Source organism: Cotesia glomerata, linkage group LG4 (assembly GCF_020080835.1).
Source record: "Cotesia glomerata isolate CgM1 linkage group LG4, MPM_Cglom_v2.3, whole genome shotgun sequence".
Taxonomy (NCBI): Eukaryota; Metazoa; Arthropoda; class Insecta; order Hymenoptera; family Braconidae; genus Cotesia; species Cotesia glomerata.
This window is the reverse complement of record NC_058161.1, coordinates 22,041,600-22,058,005: the sequence shown is the minus strand read 5'-3', so window position 1 is coordinate 22,058,005 and position 16,406 is coordinate 22,041,600. Positions and strand designations below refer to the sequence as shown.

Below are 16,406 nucleotides of genomic sequence, written 5' to 3'. Positions count from 1 at the left end.
ATATGAAAAAAATTCTCACCAAACATGAGTCCTATAGCTCAACTCTAAGAGGTCGCTTTTTTCATTTTAGTTTCCCATTTAATTAATATGGGGAAAATTCTTTTTTGTTTTAAATTGAATTTACACATAATTTACGCAATTTTTTACGAAAAACTATTCTATATTCTTAAAGTAGAGTCTTTGAGCTTTACAAAACTCTAAGACAAAGTATGATTATCTCTACAAAAAGACTTGTTACAGCTGTAACAAATAAATGGCTAGCCATTTAAAAATAACTTAATTTCGAAATTTAAAGAAATAGTTGACAATTGGGTCATTCCATGTCAGATCGACAAATAGTTGGAATCGATGTTTTTCGATTTGAACAAATTTCGGTCCGAAGTTTTCGTTCATCATAAAACGAAGTTCTGCCAAAGGAAAAACAATAAAAACATTTTTTTCAAAAGATATACAAAGTCAAAATTTCGCAATTTTTTCAGTTTTTCAATTTTGTTTTTGTAATATCTCGAACGCTATTGTAGATATAGAACCGGTCTTTTGTTTGTTTAAAAAAGGGACACTTAGGGTTAATGAAAAAAAAATATTTTGAAAAAATTTTCATAAATGCCAAATTTGTCAAGTTTTAAATTTTTGAAAATCGTTAAAAATGACAATGAAGTTAAAATTTTAGCTCAATTATTCTGTGTAATAATGTACTCATCTTAAAAGATTCTGAAATTTTTATAAGGGTGTTTTTTTTTTTTTTTAATATCAATTTTTGAATTTCAAAAAAAAATTTTTTTTTTGTTTTTTGCAACTTTTAAATAACGTAAAGTTATGCAGATACATAGTACTGTAATTTTGAGGATTAAAAATTAAATGCATCACGTGAAAATATTGAATAATAAATTAATTTCAACTTTTTTTTTATTTTTCATGCGTTAAGGATGACTTTGAGATCATGTCCAATAAATAAAAAAAATTTTTGAAGTGTCACTTATTTTAATTTTGATGTAGAGCTAACGCACGTTTAGATCGTTTGACTCTTTATTTAGACCTAACTTTTACTAACTATAGAAATAAAGTGAAAATATCATTTGCCCTCACCGAGATTCGAACCCAAGCCTCACGCTTTCCTGACTGATAACTAACCCCTACGCCGTACGACCGATAAGTTGCCTCACATTTCATAATTCATATAAACTAAATCTACATAGTGACGAGGTGTGACGGTTTATTATTTATATAATTTATGTTATTGAATATTGTGTTTTGATGTAAATTAATTATTTTTTACAAATGTTTATTAGACAAAAAAAATGCAAGAGTTAAGTTCTTATATTACTTTAGACTTTGTACTGGGCTCTCTTGCCTTGGCCATTCTGTGGCAAACCAGTGTTGGCCCAACGCTGGGTTCCCTTGCCTCGGCCATTCTATGGTAAACCAGTGTTGGTCCAGGCTCGGATAATCTTTGGGCTGGCCGGGGCTTGGTTGCCCAGTCTTGGCCCAAGCATGGGCCAATATTGGTGCGCCAAGCTTTGTTGACCAGTACTGCGCCAGGCATGACCCCGTCATTCAACTCTGGCAGTTCCTATACGGGTAGATAGATATAAACAATATGAAAATAAACACAAACAAAACAAAAGTAATGACAAAAATTCTTCTTGAGTTTCTTCTTGAGATTTGTGGTTATGTCCTACAAACTGAATATAGGTAAATAATATAACTCTGCAGTATACTTGTACGCATCTTCTTACATATTAAATAATTTTGGTACACTCTTGCAACCTTGAGGCTCAAGCGTAACAGTAGCGATTCCGATACAGAATTAACAATTTTTTATTTTTTTAGCTGAACTGTCGGGTTTTCCAAAAACATTTTTTTTCTGAATCATCTCTGAACTGTAGCGAACAAAACAAAAAAACAATTTTGAAAATCTAGCCGTTTTTGAGTTTTAGCGAGACTAACGCACAGCAATTTATTTTTATGTATATTAAATATTTTTTTTAAATCTATAGCTTCGCTAAAAGTTGACCTTTGAAAATTTTTTGGTATTTTTTTTTTTTTTTTGGAAAATATATTTGAAAACAAAAATTTTCTATATGATACGTTTCCAGAAGATCAATTTTTAAGAATGTGATGGCTATTTAAAAATAAAAAAGCCGATTATTTTTAAATTCATTCTTTGTTGGGTTAGGTAAAAAATTTTTAAAAATCCTAAAAAAAGTTTTTGGTAGTGTAGGAAAGGACAAAAATTTTTCAGCTGAATCCAAAAAGATCGGGTTCAAAAGTGATCAATTCGACAAATAAAATACCCGTATTTTCTGTAATTCTTCTAATTTTTTAAAAGAAGTAATTTGTTAAAGACGTCATAATAGATAATGAAAGAACAACAGCTTTGTTTGGAAGTGGTCGTAGATAAAAATTTAAAACTACAAAAATTTAAGATGTTAATATCTGCTGAAATATTGATGTTAGCAATTTAGTGCTCAGAATTTTTTTTGTAGAAAATCAAATTTACTACAAGTTAATTATTCAAATGTTTTTCGTAGCTCTTCTCAGTGACGAGAAACGGACAGAAAAACGTAAATTTTATGAAAAAATTGGATTTGGTGGTCCATACTCTCTCGCCAGTGTGAGTTACGATAACGCCACGATGGGCAGTTTTGTGGAACATTTTATTCTAAGTAAAATAACCCATCTTTGATTGAAATAATGCTATGAAATACTGCTGAGCTGTGAAAATTTAAGGAAACAGCTCGAGTTTTACGTGTATATTTAATGGAAAATCTTTTCACACCTTAATCGAGCTTTGAGAAGTTACATTATCCCTGTTGAATATTTAGCAATGCCTACGCTGTCGTAAGTGTGCACTGTGCGCATGCTTGCACTCTACCCGTCGTCTAGTATATATATATTACTGTCTATCAAGGGCCTTACTAGCTATTGCCACGTGCACGTCGAATTGTTGGTTACTTACTTAATATTAATTGTATTACTGTTATTATAAATAAACTTAACTCAAACACGAATAATTAATCCACTTATTTACAATAGGTTATGGGCCCAGAACGTTCTGGAAGCTGTGAGATTAATTTTGTGTGAAGTTAAAAAGTGTATTACGTCGTTGATTATAAAAATCAGTTTTGTGCATCGTGCCGCGCGATATAACTATGGCGAATACGAACGCTAACATACAGGCGTTATCGAAGGACAATTACGATACGTGGAGGATTCAAATTGAAGCCTTGTTAATCCAGAAGAAATTGTGGCAATATGCAAATGGAGTGTCGTGAAACCAGACGAAGTGAGTGGTAATGAAAATGAAGTCGCAAAGTGGATTGAAGCAGACAATCGGCCAGAGCAAGTATTATTTTAGCAATGGCACCGTCAGAATTAAAAACTATTAAAAATTGTAAAACGGCGAACGAACTTTGGCAAAAGCTGGAGCAGATCTACGCATCAAAAGGCCCGGCGAGGAAGGCGACGCTGTTAAAGTCGCTGTTCATGCGGAAGTTAAACGAAGGAGGAGATGTACGACAGTACCTAGACGACTTCTTCGACGTAGTGGATAAATTAGCTTCCATGGACATCGAAATCAACAAAGAATTGTTAACAACGATGATGTTACATGGGCTACCGCCAAGTTTTGAGAATTTCCGATGCGTCATCGAAAGTCGAGACACATTACCAAAGCCGGAGGATTTAAAGATTAAGATTCTTAATGAAAGTTTAGCCAGAGCTAATGACTCACAAGAATTTGACGACAAAGCATTTGCAGCGAGCTCAAGGTCGCATGTGAACACACAACGCACGAGTGATAGTAAATATAAAAATCACGGAAAATGTTACAAGTGTGGTAAATACGGCCATTTTGCTAAAAATTGCCGTACAAAGGGCGGCGAAAATCATCACGAGCGTCAGTGAGCACAAACGAAGATTTTTATGTGCAAGCACAAACCAGAGAGGCAGCTAACAAAGTCCAAGGTCAACCGGAGTTGAAGTGGTGCCTGGACAGCGGGTGTACAACGCATATGTGTGGCGACGAGAATTTATTAATAGATAAAATGGCATGCGATTCAATATTGAAGTTAGCGACGGACGCTTCAACGACAGCAAAAATTAAGGGCGTGGCTAAAATAGCCATTAGTGGTGGAATGCGTGAGTCAGCAAATTTTCACGATACACTATATGTGCCTAGTCTACGAACAAATTTAGTGTCGGTATCAAAAATCACAGATAAAGGTAATAAAATAATTTTTGACGACAAAACGGCGACGATAAAAGATTCCAAAGGTAAAACAATCCTAGTTGCGGATCGAATTGGAGATCTCTACTTTATTCGAGAAAGTACAAGCGAACAAGTCCAAGTCGTTACCCGAACAGGTAAAGAGACCTCAGTAAAACCGTCGAAGTCCGACGAAGCAGCTGGGAGTCCACTAAATCTCTGGCACAGGAGATTGGGTCATATAGACCAAAACGGAGTAAGAAAATTGTTCGAAGAGCAACTAGCGACCGGAATTTATTTATCACGAAAAGGAAAAATCGACGTATGCGAGGTTTGCTGCCGCGGGAAGCTGTCAGCTAGACCATACACGGAGAGAGTCGACAGGAGCAAATCGGCATTAGAAATTGTACATTCAGATGTCTGCGGGCCCATGAGGGTGAATTCAAACGGAGGAGCCAGGTACATGGTGACGTTTGCCGACGACCACAGCACGTGGTGCGAGGTCTACTTCCTAAAAACAAAAGGTGAGGTATTAGACAAATTTAAAGAATATAAAAATATAGTTGAAACTTTTACTGGCCGAAGGATAAAATTTTTACAGACAGACAATGGTCGTGAATACTGTAATAACGAGTTCAATGAGTATTTGAAACGCGAAGGGATCCAGAGGAGATTGTCAGCGCTGTATACGCCCCAGCAAAATGGAGTAGCGGAGAGAAAAAATAGAACGCTACTGGACACAGCCAGGTGCATGTTAATTGAGGCAGGACTACCTCAATCATATTGGGCAGAAGCAGTGGCCACATCCAATTATTTAAGAAATCGCTGCCCAAGTAGGTGTATCGGCGGAAACACACCATACGAAGTTTGGTATGGCAAAAGACCAGACTTAAGACACCTGAGAGTGTTCGGCGCGAGGGCATACGTTCTAGACAAGAGCGTGGGACGCGGCAAATTGGACCCAAAAGCCAGCGCAGGGCGTTTGGTCGGCTACGACCAACAATCGAAGGCGTACAGGGTACGTCTGGACAGTGGAAAGGTGTCGATAACCCGCGACGTACGTTTCGACGAAAATTTAGAGCCAGCGAAGGACTACGTGGACCCACTAAAAGGACCAGAGAAGGACCAAGTTCCTGAAAAACCACATACAAAGGTAACGCAAAAAGCACCTGAAGTCGAGACCTATGTGGAGGTTGATTTGACCCCATTCGGCGAGGAGAAAAACGACGAAGAGGGGGAAATAGAAGAGGAGGCAGACGCGGCGATCATAATACCCAAAAGACTGCCAGGAAGACCCAGACTAGCAAGATCAGGGAGTCGCGGTAGACCGCAGAAAGTATTCCGGACTGATAGTTCATCCACCGTCGGACCACAACAACCGAGAGACGATGACATCGAAGACAACGTATTCGACGATGACATTACCCGAGGTCAGAAGAGACCACTGGACTCGTCATTAATATAGGTAGAAAAGAGACCTAGAGGGCCGAAAAGCTCAGACAGCCAGGAGGAGAGCGATGATGAGATGATAAATATCGTCGAGCAGATGGCACTTAATACGGATGTCCAAATAAATGACGCTTTAAACGGAGCAGATGCTGACCAGTGGATGAAAGCAATCACTGAGGAAATTAAATCACATTTAGAGCATGGAACCTGGGAAATCGTGCCCAGACCAGCGGACAAAAACGTTATTGGAACAAGAACAGTGCTGAAAAACAAGTTAGATGCGGACGGAAACGTTGAACGAAGAAAAGCACGCATAGTTGCGAGAGGTTTTACGCAACGACCAGGATTTGATTACCACGACACGTTTGCGCCGGTTGCCAGACTAGAATCCGTCAGATTATTGATGGCGATAGCCGTCGAATTGGAAGCAAAAGTCCAACAATGGGACGTAAAAACAGCATACCTAAATAGCGACGTCGAAGAGGAACTGTATATGGAATTACCAGAATTCCTAGTTCAAGCCGTGGATGAAATTGTACGCAGTGAAAGACGTGATTCAGAAATGCAAAAAGCAGCATTAACAATGCAAGAGGCATTGAGGCAAGAAAACCAAGTATGCAGGTTGAGGAAAGCGATATATGGACTAAAACAGTCAGGCAAAAGGTGGTATAACCATCTACAAGGTATATTAAAGAAAATGGGATTCCAACCACTAACGTCGGACCCATGCGTTTTCAAGATGATTTATCAAGGAAGCATAGTCATAATCGCTGTTTACGTTGATGACATGCTAGCAATAACTAACAACGACGACTTATTAAACATCGTGAAGAATAAATTAAATAAAGAGTTAAAATTAACAGATCTCGGCGAAGCCAGACATTGTCTAGGCATAGAGATAGACCAAAAGGATGGAATAAAGCTGTGTCAGAAGAGATATATCCATGAAATACTATGTAAATTCCAGATGGACAGCTGTAATGCTACAGATACACCAGCAAGCCCAGAAGCGAAACTGGAAGGGAATACGAACCCAGGAAAAACGACCAAGAAATATCCTTATCGAGAATTGGTTGGGTCATTGATGTACCTAGCGGTCGGCACAAGACCGGACATCGCGCACACTGTGAGTGTGTTGGCTCAGTTCAATGATAAGCCAAGCGATTATCATTGGGGAGCGGCGAAGAAGGTATTAAGATACCTAAAAGGAACTTCAGGATATTCCTTACATTTTCAACGACCAATAGATAAATTGGAAGCTTACGCAGACTCCAACTGGGCTGGTAGCACCACAGATCGATGATCCTACACAGGATATCTATTTTTATTGGGCGGAGGTGCAATCAGCTGGCAGGCCAGAAAGCAAAAAACTGTTGCTTTGTCGACGGCTGAAGCGGAATACATGGCGCTAACTGAAGCGGCCAAGGAGTCTATATTCCTAAACAGATTCCTGGAGGAACTGGGAGCTCGTGGAGCGACGAATGGCACTATCTTCAGTGATAGTAAGAGCGCTATAGCAATAGCAGAGAACCCGACCCATCACTCAAGGACGAAACATATAGACATTCGTCACCACTTTATCAGGGAAAAGTTACTAGACGGTACCCTGCGATTGGAGCATGTACCCAGCGACGAGATGTTGGCCGACATCCTTACGAAGCCACTGAAAGCCATCAAGCATTCTCGTAATTGCGAGAACCTGGGGCTGATATAAGCCACTTCACGTAGACATTGAGAGGGGGTGTTGAATATTTAGCAATGCCTACGCTGTCGTAAGTGTGCACTGTGCGCATGCTTGCACTCTACCCGTCGTCTAGTATATATATAGTACTGTCTATCAAGGGCCTTACTAGCTATTGCCACGTGTACGTCGAATTGTCAGTTACTTACTTAATATTAATTGTATTACTGTTATTATAAATAAACTTAACTCAAACACGAATAATTAATCCACTTATTTACAATAATCCCCAATATTACTGAACTTATAATAAGTGATGCTCTAATATATGAAATATGTATAGACGTGTTTTCTATTATTTCATCTGCACGTAACATTCCTGATAGTAGTATAATGAGTGTACATACGATTCGTGTTACTAAACGTTTACGAAAATGATAATCCTATTTAAATACTCACTAGAAATTTAAACAATGCGCTACGCGCGCGCCTTAATTTTAACCAATGATAAATCGTGGCCCGGTTTTTGAAAATTTCGACTTATAACTAACTTCAATACTTTCATATATTTTTATTAAGAGGATTATTTTTGGGAATAATTTTTCAGAGTGTCCATTATTTTAGTAAATATCAAACAAGTGAATGCACAAAAGATTTGATTACGGGTCTCTGAGTTATTACTAAAGCATTACTTGCACGCGCGCGCTTGCGCGCCAATATCATTTCTAGTTTCTTATAAAAGTGAGGTACAAATAGGTTAAGTAAATACGATCGACGAAATCATTCAAGGTTTGTTCTACTGCTAATAGCGACAAAGGTACATACAGCTAGAAAAGTAAAATAAAATTTAAACTTAAAAAAAATACAAAAATTACACATTTAGAAAAAAATCTGCTAACCTTTCAAATGTCCTGAACCGTGTTTTGATTGGTCAAGCCCTTTAATTGTTAAAAGCAGTTTAAAAATACATACACACAGGCACACAAACACAAACATACACACACACTAGGACCTCTTAGTAGAAAAAGTTGAAATAGTGACTAAGTTACTTAAGACCTTAAAACGTGGAGATCTAATGAAAACTTGATTTTTGAAAATTGAAGTAAAAGCAAGAAGTATCTGATTTTTTCAAAATCATTGATTTTCGTTGCTGATAGTTAAAAACTATGATGTGTATCAATTATATAATTGAACAATAATTAATTTCTTTATTTTCTTCCACATTCTAGCGGACGAGAATATGAAAATTTAATAATGGACTGCTGCCAACTTGAAGAAAATGTGCCCGGCGTCAAGAGAGAAAATGCAAGTGGTCACGACCCAGAAAATGGTTCTCCCGATGCCGATAGAGGAGGTAAATTAATATATCAATAGATATACACAGGGCATTTTGAAAGTACCGCTCGGATTTAATATGAGGGATAGAAAATAAGAATCAGTCCAAAAGTCCGTTGTGGGTTCTTAATTTGACGTACATATCATTACCCGATGAAAAAAGATTTTGTCTAATCATATATCATCTTGCATAATCGTCTATATATGATCAGATCCAAAAATTTTCCAAGTCTAATCATACATAACTTGATCTGTTTATATATGAACAGATATGTCTATATTTGATCATGTATAATCACTCATATATGATCAGATCCACAAATTGGCCAGGTCTAATCATACATAACTTAATCTGTTTATATATGAACAGACATGTTTATATATGATCATGTATAATTATATATGATCAGATACAAAAAACGGCCAGATCTAATCATATCTAATTATATCCCGTGAAAAAATATTCTGATCAGACCTAATATAAAAATTGGCAATATCAGACTTGATCAGGGTTGATATGGCCATATCAAGATGTAGACAAACCTGAAGCCTAAGTAAAATTGATAAATAAAGTTATAATTATAATAAAGTTGATACAACATTCATTTTAGTTGTTTGTACAACTTTATTCAAAAACAGATACACTCTGTAATAGAGTACAAAAATTCTACTCTTTTTGGAAATTAACACTTCAAAGTCAAGTATCTAGAAAAGGAACAATTCCGCGGCTATACGCCATCTATCGAAGACTTCTAATACTAGTTTCGACAGTGCGGAACATGTAATTGTTCTGTGGTGATGTCTTTGTAACTAATTAATATGTTGTCAGATTTATGAATATTTCATTGATTATTTTAATTTTTTCCAAAATTCTCAAATAATTTTAATAATACATAAATAAATAACTGAAAATTACATTTCATGATAAATATATAAATCACGTACAAAAGATTCTTTCATTTGGTATAATATTGCAAGAAAAATAATAATCATATTAATTCCATATTTTATTTATAAAATGAAAAAATAAATTTACTTTTTGTAAATTTTTAACCCGACAAAACACGGTAACCATTGGTTCTACAACAGTAATTTTCTTTTTCAAAGTTTCTTAAAAATGTAAAGTAATTCGAAAAATATATAAAATTTATTTATTTTTATTTAATCAATAAAAAAACTATTTTATTATTATTATTGTGATTTACTTGTACACCTCTCGGTTTTTACAAGGCTGATTCTTCTTTTTTCTCCTAGCTCTACGCTTTTTCTATTTCTCATATTGGACATCAGCAAGTCCCACCCGACACTTCATTTTTATTTTTAATTTTTTGCGGCTGTAGACGGACTTGTGCTTTCTGTACCGTATTCACCCTGAACCTCACCTCTCAGGCTGTTGAAACAGAATCATGGGATAACCACTGAGAAAACCCATGATAGTACAGTCGGAGCTGGGCTAAATCTACAGTGATTGACAAGAAACTCTTCTTTATCGACCACTGGAGCATTAGGCCCCTCTCCTAGTGTGCAGAGATCCCTTGCGCTAACCAACACCGACTAGAGTGGTCACCAATTCAAGTTGTTGCTTAAATGGGTGATCACCCAAGTCAGACGTGTGCCGCCCGGCTATCTCTGCCACTTTCAGAGGCTGGTAACGTAACGCACATATTTTTATTTATAATCACTGAAAAATAGTGGTGCGTGCCGGGATCGAACTCGAGTCTCACTCTTTCGAAAAGAGGGCACTGAGCCGACTAGGCTATTGCTCGCCTCAATAGAAAAACTAATTTTATAAATACAAAATTTTAAAATATCAATTTCTCAACTAAAAAAAAGTTTTTGTGAATAAATTGAAAAGTACAAAATTAATTAAAGAGTATTTAGAGCAACTTTGAAAATTTTTTTTTTAATTTATACATTTTACCATTTTTATAATTTATACCGTAAATCTGCCATTCAAAAAAAATGAAAATGTAAATTTGCCGATTCGTAGACTTAAAAAATGACCTCAAATAGATTCTAATGACTCTACAACTTATGCTTCAATTAAATTATTCTTTTTTATTTCAGAGTTATTTAAACGTAATGGTAAACATCATTTTGCACTTTTTGTGATTATCTATAAAATTTTTTTTTTTAAAGAAAAAATTATGATAACATGTGACTATGCAAGTCTGATTAGATCTTATCATGTATAGACTCATATATAGTTATAACAGCCAAGTATGATCAGATCTAATTATGTCTAGGCTTAGATATAATTATATACGACCCTATGTATAATCATGTATGATTATATATAGGGTCATATATAATTATGTATGGTCATATATAATGAGACAAAAACTTTTTTCATCGGGTAGTTATTAATTAAAATGATATTTTTACATGTATTAGGGACAGAACATCAGTTTTCAGAAGTGTGTGCTAAGCAAAGTTGTTTGCGTGATTGAGCGTGTGAGTGATCTAGTGGTTACAAGTTAGTTATAAGTATTAGTTGATCACACACGTACAGACGCATTATTTTAATTAATAACTAATTACCTGTACTTTAAATTAGAAACTGGCAAAAAACTTGTTGAAATACCAGCCGTGAAACTTAGATCTTGAGCTACAGTTAGGAAGGGTGAAATATATGATATCTGGCCAACTAGTTGAGTCTACTTTCCTCGCACACGGATCGATAAGTGACATCTCTCTCTCTCTCTCTCTCTCTCTCTCTCTCTCTTTCGGAAGTTAAGATTAGTGTAAAAACAAATGCTGAGTCCATTTCGGAGTTGAACTCGGAAATTAAAAAATTAAAAGAAGATTATAAATCTAATATGAATACAATGCATAATAATCTAGCAGATCTGAACAAGATAGTCAATCTTGAAAACAGAGAAACTTCGTCTACTTCATCTCTATCAGGAAGTACAACTGAGTTGGTAATTGCAGGTATTCCCAATTCGGTGGCTGATAATTTATCGCCTTCTGAAATTCAGTCTGCTGTTTTAAATGCCCTAGAGTTGCCGCATCTGGTCAGTGACGTTTTGAGCGTTCGCGAATTTCAAAATAAAAGTAGACCGAGACAAGATAAGGTTAATCATTCTTATCTTGTTGATTTGAAGTCTTCTCGAGTGCGTGATTTCATTATAAGTTCGAAATGCAAGTCAAAAAATCTTTTAGCTAAAATTGTGTTTCCGGACTATGTTGATCAAAACTTCAAAGGTGCTATATACGTCAATGAATTTTTATTGCCTGAGATATATAAACTACTTTTACAAACTAAAGAAAAGGCTAAATTAAAAAAGATCAAGTATGTTTGGGTGACAAGTGGACAAATTTTTGCGAAAAAAGATGATGACGCTGAAATATTTAAAATTAAATGTGTTTCTGATCTTACTAAACTAGATTAACAGTCAACTGATTCAACTAATAGCTCAACAAAAAAAATATCTTCATCACAAAATGTACTTAGTCTAAATATAAATAGCCTTATTGGCCATACTGCTCAATTCTTGAATTTGATTAATGATACTCAACCTAATATAATTATCCTGGATAGTGATAATGGAAGTGTTCAAAAATAAAATCATTGACTATTTGTTGAATTTGGATCATTAATTAATAATGTTATTGTAAAGTGAACAATCTCTCCGATAACTTTGTATAGCTTTGTTCTTTTTCAGCTGTTGTTAATTGAACAATTATTTTAGTTTATTAGTTGTTTATTGGTTGAATCGAATAAGCGTGAATTTTCATTATTTTTATTTGATTTTTGTTTTAGTTTATGTATTTACATTATTTTGTTATTAATATTGTATTTGTATATTCTATTGTATTTAAAATTGCCATTTGGCCTGTGCCTTGGCATTAATAAATTATCAATCAATCAATCTCTCTCTCTCTCTCTCTCTCTCTCTCTCTCTCTCTCTCTCTCTCTCTCCAAAAAATCACTTGATGAGAAAGTGACGCTCTTAATGGAGAAGTTTTGTTATTCAGAAATTTCAACGGATCAGAAACTTGAAGACTTAAGTGTAAAATTGCGTGAAGTTCAAGATTCACAAAAAACTGCTGCTATCAACTTGACGGAATTGACTGCAAATGTCAAAACGAATGCTGAGTCAATTTTTCAAATTAGTTCAGACCTCAGCGATGTGAGAAAAGCTAGGAAAGCTGATATGGATTCAGTCTCTGATAGACTGTCTAACCTTGAAAAATTGATGCCTCCATCTACTTCTTCGCAAATTCCTGGTAGCACTACTGAATTAGTTATTTCAGGTGTTCCCGACTCAGTGGCTCAAAGCTTAACATCAAATGACATTACAGCTGCGGTTTTAAACAGTCTGGAGTTGCCAAATTTGGTAAATAGTGTCTTAAGTTCTCGTAGATTTGAAAACAAAAACAGGCAGTCACAAAATCTGAACAAGCCTATTTCACACTCCTACATAATTTCTTTGATATCGACTCCAGTTCGTGACTTTATTGTTGACAAGAAACGTAAATCAGGTGGTCTTCTAGTTGATGCAGCGTACCAGGGATCCATCTATGTAAACGAATTTTTGCTTCCAGAAACTCACCGATTATTACTCAAAGCTAAGGAAAAAGCGAAGAATAAAAAATTCAAGTTTGCATGGTCTAGAAGTGGACAAATTTTTGTCAAAAAGGATGAAAACTCAGATAGATTTATAATTAACTGCGAAGCTGATCTTTCCAAACTCGATTGATGTTCAACTGATTTAACTAATATCTCTGCTAACAATATTTCTTCACCATTAACTGTATTGAGTCTAAATATAAATAGTGTTATTGGTCACATTGCTCAGTTTCTTGATTTGGTTAATAATACAACACCCGACATTATTGTCCTTGTGGAAACCTGGTTAAAACCTTCATTAGATTATGAGTCCTTATCATTGGATGAGTATTTTACAATTCGTAGAGACCGAATCCTAAAGCATATAGATACTGGTCGTTTTATCCAGGGTGGTGGTGTGGCTTGTCTTATACATAAATCTCTAAAAACTAAAGTTCTTCATATTTCAACTTCTGATCATCTAAGTCAACCGGAGTATCTTATTGTTGACGTCACTCTAATTACAGGAGCTCACCTCTTATTATCTTGCATCTACCGAAGACCAAAAGGATTCTTTCTCAATGAATTCTTTGATATTCATTCTAGACTTGCTTCAAATTACAATAACATTATTATAGCTGGTGATTTAAATTGTAATTTGTTAGAAGATAGCTATACTGCAAATCACCTAAAGGATTTCATAGCAGAGTCGTCATTGTACTGTGTACCTTACGGTGCTACTTTTCACAAGAACAATTGTGATTCTTGGTTGGATGTGATTTTATTGGACAGTGAAACTAAGTTATCCTCGTTTACGAAATCCGAGTCTCCATATATTGATGGTCATGATTATTTACTCTGCCAATACAAACTAGATAACTTAAAACCACTACCGAAGAGAATAACCTACAGAAACTTTCAAAACTGTGATCATCTGGCTCTATCAATTTCACTTATGAATTCCTTAAAAATTGATAGTACTGTACTTGAAAATTCAAATCCTGATGAATTGCTGAATATTTTTAAATCTGGGGTTTTGTCTTCTCTGGACTTGTTTGCTCCTATATTTACAAGAAAAGTGACCCGTGTGAATAACCCTTGGTTTACCAAAGAATTGAAAGTGAAGTGTAAGGAACGTGATGAAATTTACAAAAAAGCTAGAAGAAACAGGGATCCAAATTTACTAGCTCTTTTCAGACAAAAAAGGAAGGAACTGAAATCTGAGTTGAATCATGCCCGTGAAGAATATCTAAAAGCTGCTCTCTCAAATCTACCTCACAATTCAACTGTTTGGAGCAAACTTAAACACCTTGGGCTAATTAGGTCAAATCCTTCATCGCCGCTAAATTTCTTTGACGCTTGTGAATTAAATGAATATTATGCAGATATAGTCAGGAAACATCCACCATGTGACGCAAATTTTACCAATATTTTACCAATAGAATACTCAAAAAAGGTTGATTGTTCATTTAATTGGAATAGGATTGATATCGTAGATGTTACTAAAGCACTGCATCTTACTCTTTCTAAATCAAAAGGGAAGAGCCCTGATGGTCTTGATCTGAGATGGTTGAGAGATCACCTTCCTCAAATCTCACTCTTTCTCACTGTTTTACTAAATCGATCTCTCGACACTGGTATTTTTCCGGATATTTGGAAGACTATCTACATAATACCTCTGAATAAAATTTCGTCACCTAGATCACCATCAGACACTCGGCCCATAGCAAATCTGTCTCATCTAGCCAAAGTATTCGAAAGAATTATTGCAAATCAGATAACATCATATCTAGAAGATAATGAGCTATTTGATCCCTTTCAATCGGGATTCAGGAAGCATCATAAAGTACTCAAACGGCTTTGCTGAGACTTACTGATGATATTAGGGAGGCTATGGACAAGAGTAAATTAACTATACTAGTTCTGTTTGATTTGAGCAAAGCTTTTTGACTATGTTGATCCCAAAGATATTCTTACTGCGTTGTTTGAACTGGGATTCTCAATACATACGATTGTTTGGTTTTTTTTCCCTACCTGTCAGATCGATCTCAGTCAATATTGAATGATCTTGGAACTCCAATTCAACTACTAAAAACGTCATCTGGTGTTCCTCAGGGATCTGTTTTGGGTCCAATCCTGTTCCTAATAGTGATGAACTCTGTAGCTCAATGGCTGGTATATTGCAAGCATGGATTGTTCGCTGATGATAAATATATATGTCTTCACTTCTTATTCCATCAGTTGCATGATGCTGTCTGGAGGGTAAATGTTGATGCTCAATCGGTTGCTGACTGGGCAAGAGAGCGTGGGTTGGAGATAAACATATCTAAGACCAAAGCTATGATCTTGGGTTCAAACAGCAAATTGAAGCAACTTGAAAATATGGATCTACCGCCGGTAGTAGTGAATGGTGTCATAATACCCTACGTCAACTCCTCATACTGGCAATGCTTGGGAATCCATATTAATAGAAACTTATCTTGGAATCATCATGTTATTCAGACAGTTAGTAAAGTGAATTCAGCTCTGCATTGTCTTAAAGTTCGAAAGAACATTTTCTCAACTGATATAAGGAAATTATTAGTTTCAGCAACCATCTTACCACTTGTTGATTATTGTTCCGTCGTCCTGGTTGATTCAACATCTGAAAATGATTTGAAGCTTCAGTGTGCAATAAACTGTTCAATTAGATTTATCTTTAATCTTAGAAGAGATGAACATATAACACCTTATAGGCGAGAAATGGGATGGCTCTCTGTGAAATATCGTAGAATGTACTTTATGAGTTGTTACTTTTTTAAACTACTTCAAGTTGGTAAACCAAAGTACCTGCGAGATTTGTTCATCGAAGAGACTGAAATCAGACGCTCGAATAGGTTAGCTGCCAAAAAACACTCTTTTTATAAATTACCACCTTTTGCTACGACCTTCATGGAGCGTTCATTTCAAGTGATTGTAATACGTTTGTGGGAAGAGCTACCTGAAGAGATTGTCAACTCATCTAGTCTTGAAGTTTTCAAAAATAAAATTTTTGATTATCTATTAAATCTGGATCATTAATGATATTATTGTAAAAACGAAAAATCACTATAACATCCCAAGTATTTAAAGTTATAACTTGTGAAATTGTTTTTTCATCAGTTTTTGTTAATTAAATTAACTTATTTAGTTTATAAATT

General features: G+C 35.5%; 1 protein-coding gene across 3 annotated transcripts in view; it reads left to right on the top strand.

The window, feature by feature from the left end:
- LOC123263017 (protein trachealess) overlaps window positions 1-16,406 on the top strand; it is a 372,435-nt gene that overhangs the window by 314,766 nt on the left and 41,263 nt on the right. For all 3 annotated transcript variants that reach the window (XM_044725531.1, XM_044725532.1, XM_044725533.1), the window contains one exon: window positions 8,567-8,691. In XM_044725531.1, coding sequence (XP_044581466.1) covers window positions 8,567-8,691 — 125 coding nt within the window. The remainder of the gene's footprint in view (window positions 1-8,566; window positions 8,692-16,406) is intronic.